The 11,269-nt window shown below is 38.4% G+C and overlaps 1 protein-coding gene across 1 annotated transcript in view; it reads left to right on the top strand.

Annotated features, from left to right (window-relative positions):
• The window catches only part of LOC119128704 (dedicator of cytokinesis protein 2-like), an 88,490-nt gene that overhangs the window by 37,903 nt on the left and 39,318 nt on the right, over positions 1 to 11,269 (top strand). Inside the window, exons 25-26 of the mRNA XM_037261397.1 lie at positions 5,471 to 5,613; positions 9,275 to 9,370. Coding sequence (XP_037117292.1) covers positions 5,471 to 5,613; positions 9,275 to 9,370 — 239 coding nt within the window. The remainder of the gene's footprint in view (positions 1 to 5,470; positions 5,614 to 9,274; positions 9,371 to 11,269) is intronic.

The following is an 11,269-nucleotide window of genomic DNA, read 5'->3' as shown; positions in this document are numbered from 1 at the left end:
GGGAGATTATTTTTAAATGTGCATCACCGTCCACACCCATCTTTAATAGCAGATCTTTGTTACCTGAGGCATGCTGTGCACTCTCAGCAGTAGACTGAGTGGGTCGCAGACTTTGATGCACTGTTAGTGATCCAATTTTGAATAAAAATCCAAGCACAGCATCCCTGATTTCATATTGAGGTGTTTCCTTGGCTCTCAGCTCATCCATCTTATTGTTGCGTGACCACACATTGGCTAGCAGCAAACTAGGTAGTGTGGTCAGGTAACTGTAGCCCTTAGATTAGGATATGTCTGCTGATAGCTACTTTGTAATCTTTTGCTTGGTTCTTTAGCAGGATACTAGTTTTTGTTGCTGGAGTTCCGGGCACAGCAGAAAGCTAAAGTCCAGGAAGTCCAAAGAAAGCTTATGGTGCGCTTTTCCAATATCCAGAAGCACTTCTATATCATAAGTTATCTACTAGCACCAAAATATAGATGGACATAACAGATGAAAAACAAGAACAAAGGTTCATTAAAATATGTTCCTCCTACATCATATCTTTATGTTAACATGTTTAGAGGTTTTTACACTAGGATACCCTGTTCAACTGCTTGGGAAGGATGAACTATTAACAATACAATTCAGTAAGCGTTTGTGCAGTACATTATGCTGTGGTTGGTCAATAGAACGAACAGTGCAAGTATTTACAAGATAGCTTAAAGACTAATAAAAAGGCAAAGGGAAGGTATAAGTATTGCAAAGCCAGTTGATAGTCATTTGGAGTGGATTGGACCAAGAATAAGTTTTTATTTAGTGACATATTTTCAGGATTGCCAGTGTACATTATTTGGTCAGCTGCAGTGGCACTCTACTTGAAAGCACAATCACTTCAAAACGATCGCTTTAACTATGTGACCTTGAAGGAGCACACCAGTGTAGGTGGTGTTTCTACCCGACCGAGTAAAAGCCCCTAGGGTCACCGTGTAGCTCAAGCGAGCCAACGTGACAGCATTTTTTTGTGAAGCAGCACACACTTTGTGTAAGGTTGAAATATGCCTTAAAATCAAGATGTTGAACTCTATTAATAGATCATTACAAATTTAAGAGTAACTGTTAAAATTCAATTATTGATTTATAATGTATGAATGATGACATCACGGTGGAAAACTGATTAGCACGTCCACATCAAGGTCCTAAGGTGCAGGGTCGTATTTTGGCTCCGGCCTTCCTGTGTGGAGTTTGCCTGTTCTCCCTGTGCCTGCGTAGACTTCCTCCGTACACTCCGGAGTGGGAGGACGCTCCAATCTTGTAAGACAAAGCACTCTGGTTACATACACATATCATTTGGTTGACGTTAAGCCACACGTGTAATTGGATGCCCTCGAGTGACCTGTGCAAACTTTTTTTGTCTCAGAAAGTTCTTTGGGACACCAAAACGGGGAACTGGAAATTAACATTTTTAATAATTTTCGGAGAACTGATGTTTTAACACAGTTTCAGAACATTCAGAGATATTCTCCTCTTTTATATACATTCTATCCTCGTTTGGGTCATGTATAAATTTGCCCCAATCCCAGTTGACTTTGGTCACACGCGCTTTCAATTTCGTGTGTTTAAGAAGCATGTTTTTGGGGTGTATGGGGGTTATTTAAGTTGCTCAGTAAATGTAAGCAGAGTGTTCTAAACTATGCAAGGCTTTAAAGTAGATAGAGAGACAGTCAAACAAGAGAAGCGATTGGCTCTGAATCAGAATTAGGTGATTCGACCTGCAGTGAAAAGTAAAAATAGCCCATGACAGGCTGCTCTCGTTGTATTGTGAAAGGAACTTTTAGAAACTCCACCCATTATCTTTCCATATTTTTTTGCTTTTCAGCCTTGCATCAGATTGTGTCGAGCATATTTTGCAGGAATTTATGTCATGCCTGGATTAGGCAAGCTGCCTCTTTGAACCACTACTTTATCAATCACTCAAAAGACTATACAGAAAACATTGAAGGAGATTTCTGTCAAAGATGGACTTGGTCATCTACAGTTGGACTTGAAACTATGAGGTGTCCTTTGATGGGAACATCCGCAATGGAATAGGAAGAACCGTTCTCTATCAACTTGTGATTGGACGGACTACTACACCCCTACTCAAATGTGCTCTTTCACTTTTGCTTGTCCTCCTTTTGCACATCGGAAGCACTTTTATGTATGCTGACTGACAGAGTCATTAGTTTGAGTCAGATCACACAAAAAGAAGCCCAAGTAATACTTGAAATGTACTGCAGCTACAAAGCCAGAAGTGTCAAGACCTTTCAGAAACACTATGTTCCTCACACCATTCTGATTAATATTTCTAAAGTGTAACTTTTGCAAATGCGCTCGTCAATCCTCCAGCACTTTAACACTTCAGTCTAGATTTTATTTATGTTTTCAGAGTGGCTCCTGAACCAATAAAAAACAAAAAGCTTTTGTGGCGTCAAATTGCGAGCAAATCCTCTCAGCTAAATCCAGACCTAAACTGGTTCTGTCATTTAGGAAATATCACCTGAGTTTATTTTGTTGAATTATGAACATGTTGCAAGGGTGGCTCTAGATTTCACCAGGGAAAGAAATTCTCAAGAGGGTTGATTAATGAAGAATCTATAGCTCTTCCCCAGAAGGCAGATGGATTAATTGTCATGCTTGCACAAAAAATTCCGCTGTGCCACACAAGCCTTTGTTATCTCCATCACAAGTGCAAGAAAGATGATTTGTTCCTTTCTTTTTGACAGATTAATCAAGTGTGTCCCTAATAAAACAAAGACTGCCCTCTACCCTTATTGATCAGAATGAATGGAGTGGGCATGCTCCTTTTGAGCCTCACTATATTTATTTTCATCTCATCAGACTATTATTTCTGCCCTTTTTATCTTTCTGCTCTGGAGGCTATCGATCAGATAATGTTCCCCATCTTTAAATTTGATTCATATTATAGTTGTGTTCATGGATTGCGCCCTTTTAATCGGCTGTACAGTGTTGCCTCAGATCAGATAAATTAACATATAATTGTTTTTTCTAAGATAAATGGAATTTATTACCATTAGCTAGCGACCAGTCCCGGGCTAGGATTTGATTATGAAACAGCTTTAACAACATGATAAAAAAGAATACATAAATGAATAACATTTATCTCCAGGTTGGAATCATGCCTTTGGCCTGTCTGAGTGCAGTTTGCATGGCTTTTCAGCGGGTGCTCCAGTTCCTTCCAACATTCCACAAACATGCATGGTAGTTCAAATAAAGACTCCAAATCGCCCATAGGTATGGCTATGCGCCCGAGCGGCTGTTTGTCTACACTAGTCTGTAAATGATGTGCCTTTGACTTGGGACCCTTCCAGGATGTAGTTCTACTCTTGCCTAAAGCCAGCAGGACTTGGCTTCTGCTCTTCCACAGCCTGAATGAGGACAAACACTATAAATAGAAAGTGGAAGAATGAATCAACAATTTATAAAGCAGTAAATTTGATGTATTTAAGTTTTTGTGTATCTTTATATCAATGTAATTGTTTTGCACTTCAGCAGGTTACTATAGGCCAGTGCTTATTTTCTGCAGGAAGAATAAAATATTTCACTCTTATCGATTTTAGTAAACTTAAACTGTTCTCAAGAAGGATTTTCAAGTAATCATACCCTATAGTATTTAATTTTTACTTTCTCGGTCCTTTTTCTTGCTTTTAATGTTAGATGTGATTGTTGCTGGGAGGCATAGAGGGCCTCTTGTGACGCACACTCTCTGCTCCCAAGGGGTGGGAAGCAAGCAGTCTCAGCTCGGTTAAAAATGGACCTAACAAGCATTAGCCTAGATGGGCTTTTAATGGGTATACACACATATCAAGATTCTATACCTGCGTCTACAAGGAGAAGATGAAGGGGTCTGTGTGGGTGGCTCCAATTTGTAGAAACCAGCAACTTGGATGAGAGAGATCATTTTGCAGTTAGATGTTGTTGAATGCGACTGAGGATTTTTGTCCAAAGTCATCATTTTTATTTGGGAATTTCATTATAATTAATATTAGTAGTAGGAATATTAGTGGTGTTTTGAGAAGATATCTGAAGATTGTGTTGTCGTTGTTGTGAATGACGTTCATGAAAGCTGAAATTGTTTTCAAAATGTTGCATTTTCAAATCAGCTTCATAGTTATACTGATTTTCCTTCTGTGCCAGCTTTGTGTTTGCAGATATTGATAGTACCGTACTAAAATAGTGGGAGCTGTACACACCTCTCACCACATTCTCAGTTGTGATTCTATCCACATTCTATCGTAACATGAAACATACTTATAAGTGACCATTAAGCTTGATTGCTGCAATAATGGAGAACCTACTGAAAGAGTCGGGCTTTTTTGGCTTCTTAAGAACTACAGTATTGTTCCATGATAATTGTGTGGAAACATGTTTGAATTACAGTATAAATTTTCTATGTTCATATAATCAAACTGGAAGATTTTGCTTTGCTTTTTTCCAGTGGGGTAGCCTTCATGCTAACACCCGACCCTGGCGGAGCTGGATCATGAGATATTTGTATCAAATTAAATATGAATGATTCATGACCCCTTCCAAAATGGATTAAAACAACAATGGTTAATCTTTTAATTGGCTTCATCTGCTTCCAGTTCATTTCTGATTTAACTACCATAAAGCTTCAAATGCTGTTTATTAGTGATTTGGCAGCATTTCTTTGGAACATCTCCAAACCAGACATCGTGTTTATTTACATAAACACTGTAGAGTGGCTCAGCAGCTGGTGTAAATTGTAAGAAGAAAAATGAGCTCAAGTCCTTTTAAAGTAAGTAGAGTAAATGTCCTGTCAATTCAAAAACAATGCTTTCATCTCATAAACTTGAAAAATTATGCTTTTATGTGAGGACAGAGAGATTGAAACATGAATAATTTTAAATCAATTCATGGCCATCTGTCTTCGCCGGCTCACATATTTGCTACAAATATCAGAAAAACAATATCAAGGCATCTTTTAAGCGTCAATGAGGTCTGTAAAAGGTCTCTAATTAGATGCTTCCTCACTTTTTAATGGACTTAATTGTGATGATGAAGTGTGTTAGAGGCCAAGGTAACAAATGAACAAACGAAAGATTTGGATTAATCAGTGCAAAGGAGAAGGCAACGACATTATCGTGATTGATGTGATGGCTGTGTGTCTGACAGCAGCAGACATGCATGGAACCGCAATAGACGTTTGATTAATATCATACATTCTCAGGCGAGGGTTAAATAAGAAATTTAAGATGGTTGCATCATTTCTCATTGGTTTCCCTTCTATCTATGCCCTCAGGTTGAGCACAGGTGTCAGTTGAAGCATTATTTAACCTAAAAAGAACATTTAGACAAGTCTTGAGGATCTTTGCTAAAAGTCCTTTTGTTTTTAATATGTTTGCCCAAAGTTAGTAAATGAACTTTTTCAGTAATTTGCAATTAAACCTTCCGTTTGGATGTGTTTTCTCTCAGAATGTCGAGACATCTTGTTGCCAATGATGCTGCGTGAGCTGAGCAGAGCTTTGGTCACCATGGCGGACGGGCCTCATGATGAGAGGAGAAAAAGTCTAGAGTTGCTCAACAACATTCTGGAGGTCCTGAGCAAAGACAATGTGGTGAGCCACCTACACAAACACTGCAAACATATAATTTGATGAGATCCAGCACCCGGGCGACATTTAGTACACTTTGCTCTACCTACTGTTCTAAGAGGGACAAGAAAAGTTTGGTCCATGAATTGACCAGTAAATAACCTTCTCCAATTATGGTTGGCATTTAAAATTTCCTCTTCATTATGCTGCTCTCATTTTGAGACCAAAACGACACCTAACAACTGATCAAACTGGATGTTCTCAGAAGGAAGTAGCCACTGAGGTTAGAGTCAAAATGTAGAATAGCACTACAGACTGGAAGAGTCACAGAAAAAACATGGAAGGGACATTCTTCAACACCTGTTAACTTCACCTATAGTTTATAGTCCATTTTTGGGTCTAGACATTTCACCTGAAAGAGTTATTGTTGGAGAAGAACATTTAAAATGTTTTACAATCAACCCTTTGAGTGCCAAAGTAGCAAAACTGCACCTTTTGGATTAGAGTGACATCAAAACTGAGTATTTTATTTGAAATTCTGATGCCTAAAGGGTTAAGACTATCAACCCCAATCTTTTTCTGAACACAATGGGGAAGAAAATCACTCTCACTACACCTAACACCACAGAACCTTGTAATTGGTCATGATATCTTAAAGACATCCAATAATCTGGCCTTTGCTTACTTTGATTGGGAAGGCAATTCAGGCTCAAACAAAATTGTGTGATTATCAGAGCGTTTGTGCGTAAAAGGAATAAAAGGTTGTTCATAATTCGAGAGGTGGTCGTTTAGTCGGTTATCAGGTTCACACCAAAATGACAAATGATTAACCCTATAGTTTGTTGTAGAGGGTTCATGTGTCCACCAAGAAAGACACCATTAAGTAACACACACATCTGAAGGTGGATTTTATTTTCACATTTGGATGTAACAGTTGCTTGAAATTGAAGTCACTGCATGAGCACCCGGAACTAGCAAAACTCTTCTTGTCCTTTGTTCATCAGCATCATTAGCTCTGTTTAACCTCACCGCTCAGCAACGCACCCGAGGACTTTCTGTCCTTAATCATCAAGTCACTCAGTGCAGCAGGGCCCATTAGAATTACGTATATGTTTTGCGGCAACCTCATACACATTGCATCGTTTATTTTTAATTGCTCTGGTGATTTTTTGACTACCTGTCGAGTCTTTCAAGAAGGAAAGGTTTTGCTTCTCCAGTTCTATTCATGTGCATTGCGCTAATGAAGCAAACATACACTGAAGGGGAAGAAAAGACATGTAATTAATGGTGATGAGGATTTTTATTGGCTTGAGGGTAAAGTGAAAGTGGAGGGTAGCACAGTGTGAAAATGTACAAATACACTCATATTGTTTTACTATAAAAGCTACAACTCATGGTTTTCATTAATTTTGGGGAAGGTCAAAATGAAAAACAGTGCTGTTAAGCAGCAAACTTTCATTGGCCCCTTGATTAGAACACCTATTCCATATTATACAATAAATGATGTATAAAAATATTGTTTTGAAACACAAACTCCAATTCCTTTGAAATTGGGCCGTGTATAAAACAGATTGCAGTTGTTCTTTGAAAAGTGGTCTCAACCTGTTAAAATATTTGCAGGTCTATTTGTTCATTGAAGGGCGGCCATCATTCTGAACATCTAAGCCTTTTGGGATTGCTCCTTTTACACCCAGTTATGAAACTGTTGAGTGTTCCAAACTGGTGTTTTTCCATTCCTCAAATTTACCAGTTGTTCAAATTTGCTAATTGTTGAAAATGATTTTCAAATCCTTGCATTCTGTTTGTATTTACATTTTCTACAATGTCGAACTTCATTGGCATTGGGGTTTGTTCATGCTAATGTGTTTATCATAGAGTGTGCATCCTGCTGTGTTTTGGCCTCTTTTGTCTCACTAACCAAAGAGATAGAAGCAGGACTCATTAAGAAGTGTCTCAGTTCTATAAACAATTTGTTAAATGAATACATTTCTGTAGTTTTTGACCAACAGTGTGCATTATCTTTGTTGAGACGGTATGATCGCGCGCGTGTGTTGGTATTATGAATCCGTACTGCAGTGTGTGCCAGAAAAAATAAATAAATAAATAAATAAATAAATATATATATATATACGTATATATAATCAGTCAAGCAAATAATTGTTTGTTGTTCTTGAATGTTTACTTTGGTGCTCCTTGTTGGAATTAATAAATCCTTGGTCTCCAGCTGTATATTAGTTCTGGACTGTTAAACAAGGACGAGATGACACGATAAACAATAATTCTTGCTCTTGTTTGAAGCAATTATTCATGACAGATAATTGGTTGGTTTAACTTAATCCTTAGATGTAATGAACACACCGTAGAGTGCAATCAAATCAAAGGCACATCCATGTTCGGATTGATGTTTTTTTTTTTCCTTGAATACTTGTGTTTCTAAAAGCATCAAGTTGCTGTTTGTTTCCATCCATCCATTTTCTGTGCCCCATCCATTTTCTTACCATGTTTTGGTTTATTAGCATAATAACCATGGCAACCGGGAGGAAAAGGCAAAGAGGTGATAGGAGTGATGTTGCTTCAGAACCCCTTATGTTGCACCCCGCGTTGTTTTTTTTTCCCCCTCTCCTCTCCGCCTCTCTGGGTGGTGCGTGTTTAAGATGCTTTGCCAACCCACAGAGAGAGCAAGAGTGAGTGAGATGTATTGATAGAAGGAATGAAATTCACAGCTTGGTGTGTGTGTGTGGGGGGGGGGGGGATTTATGAGCAACCTTTTAAGAAAAAGGACAATTTCCATATTTCTTTGTTGTGTCTTGCTTTAAACTTTGCAAGATAACATCTGTTATTTTGGGACCTTGGCACTTGTTTCTATTTGGTCCTCCCTCCAGGTTTTTCGGAATGGCTGATCAGCAAAGGCACAGATTATGACAACATGGTTTTATAAAAATCATACATGCTTAGAAATGTTGAATTTCTCCACTTGTGAAATGACCAATGCATTATTTGATCACATATTTGCACTTTTTAAATGAAGACAAGAAATGTCTTAATTCCTGCAAATGCAAAATTACCTCACAGCCGATGAACTATTCTTTGAAATTTCCTTGAGTTTGTTTTTAAAAGATGAATCGTTTCTATCATCGTATCACTCTTTTTTTTTCCCTTCGATGCAATGATGTTGTCTTTCAAGCAATGCCTCGAGCAGTACCAGGAGGAAAAGGCAAACTTTGTCCCAGTTCTTCCAATTTCATACTTCAGTATTTAAATAACATTTCAGTTCCAGGTTTGGGAATGACACTTCAGGAATGTAGAATGTGAATCTGAAAGCCTTGAATAGGCCTCAACCTCTTTCAAATGACAAAAGTATCCTCAAAGGGACCAAAAAAGAAGAAATTTGTTTTTCACACACACGCATGCATCCAATGAGACACATGCGCACACACACGCACTCGCATTCACACGCACACAAACACACGCGTACACACGCATGCGCACACATTCTGCAGAAAAGTCCACTTGAAAAATGACAGTTAAACTTCACTGAGGCTCTCATGTGTTTTTAATTGACCTTTGAGAACTTTGTGTGGCTGTATTTTTATCATTTTGCAAAGTTTTAATGTGCACCTGAGCTCCTTGTTTCTTGTTTATCCTCATCTGTTTTTTTCTTTCTTTTGCCTGGCTCTTTTTTCAGGGGGAAACATTTCAGCACGTCCAAGACATTGTGGTTTCTTTGCTGGGAATTATCAACCAGACAGTCATCACAATGGGCAGAGAACACGCGCTAATTGTAAGTACCGTTTATGCTACAATGTACAAATAAAGTGTAACAATACTTATTGATTAGGTACCCTTTTTGTAATCTAATGATATTCAGTACAAGAGCTTTATAAAAATATACATTTCACAAAGATAATAATGCACAATTTTGATCGACACTGTGGCAGAAGTGTTATTTCTTTTACCACTGGACAAGGTGGACTTGTCAAAATTCATTTTCCAGAATTTGATTAGTGAGTGTTTTATAGGACTAAATGTGCACTCATCAATGACATCTGATTTCCTGGAAAAAGGTTTATGCCAATTAAGTATCAAAGCAATGACAAACTCTGTTTGGAGCCATGTTGGACATTTAGGGCCGCTTCATGTAATCCCTGTGATGTTACACACACTGTTCATTTCAGACTGGTTTACCGGTCTATTGTGCTATAAACATGCCGGATGGCATAGTCAAGTCTTCCCACAGTTTAGATATCACAACTACTGTCAGGTTTCATGTTCTTCCTTGAACAAAGGAGGAAAGGGGAATAGACATTACCAGTTCAATGACAATGCAGCCTGCCCGTGAGCCTCCTGTGTGACTTCTATGACAACTCTACTTATGTAAAACATAATCCATTATCACCAAATACATATATGTGCTCAAATGTAGGCATGTGGTAATCCTTTAAAAGTCTTAGAATGAGACTCGTAATATTTTGGATGATAGTCACATCGGAAGGGTTGCCTTATTAATATACATACATATACATATTAATGCTTCCTCAATAGATCACGGTCTTGTGAACTCACTTAATACAGTCTTCCTAAGAACGTACACCGGAATGTAAACGTAAATGGAACATAATAATATCTTGATAACGATACAATAACAATATTACTCTTTGTTCAGTGAAAACTGCTTGTGAATATAGTTGTATTGCTTGTCTACATGGGTTGTTGCACAGTCTGTCTTCAAATATCCTTTCCTTAAAGTATTATAACGACACCACATCAGTGCTGTTTGTTAGCCTTTCCATAGTGTTAAAAGTTAAAGTTAAGTTAAAGTCCCAATGATCGTCACACACATATCTGGGTGTGGTGAAATTTGTCCTCTGCATTTAACCCATCCCCATGTGATTTTGATCCATCCCCTGGGGGAGAGGGGAGCAGTGAGCAGCAGCGGTGCCGCGCTCGGGAATCATTTGGTGATCTAACCCCCCAATTCCAACCCTTAATGCTGAGTGCCAAGCAGGGAGGCAATGGGTCCCATTTTTATAGTCTTTGGTATGACCCGGCCAGGGTTTGAACCCACAACCTTCCAGTCTCAGGGCGGACACTCTACCACTAGGCCACTGAGCTGCTAATATATCAGCAAGCTCACGGCATCAAAGGCACAATGTATGTGGTTGTTTTAAATAGACAACTTGTAATTGTCCTTATTTTATGTTAGTTTGACTGTAAACCTTATCTGAAAGTGGCATCAAACAGCTTGAAGCCTATTTTCTTAAGACTTATTGTGCTAAACTTCTTTTTGTTGTCAAGAGAGCTAAGTTGAGTTCACTGCCCAAGTCAGGGTCACTTGTGTCTCAAAGCACCACTTCATTTTATTGTGTTTGTAGTTTGCAGTGGTGCACAACTGTTTGGTGCCACAGCAAACTACAAACACAATAAAAATGGTGCCTTTCTGAAAGTTTCAATCAAAACTTAGACTTGTTATCTTTAGAAAAATCCTTGTATAGGATTTCATTACATGAAGCAATCATAACTAATTTTGTGGCCAATGAGTGAGTTTAGCTGTTGCTAAGTGTTATACCTGTGCAAACAGTATGGCAGTATATCAGATAGATTTATTGACTCTTTGGGTGTTGTTTTGGAACAGCAGCATGCTCGCAATTTACACAGTTGACTTCATGTTGAGTCAGCAAAA

The sequence above is a fragment of the Syngnathus acus genome, chromosome 10 (assembly GCF_901709675.1).
Source record: "Syngnathus acus chromosome 10, fSynAcu1.2, whole genome shotgun sequence".
Taxonomy (NCBI): Eukaryota; Metazoa; Chordata; class Actinopteri; order Syngnathiformes; family Syngnathidae; genus Syngnathus; species Syngnathus acus.
Note: the sequence above shows the minus strand (reverse complement) of the source record. Positions and strands in the feature narration are given on the sequence as shown.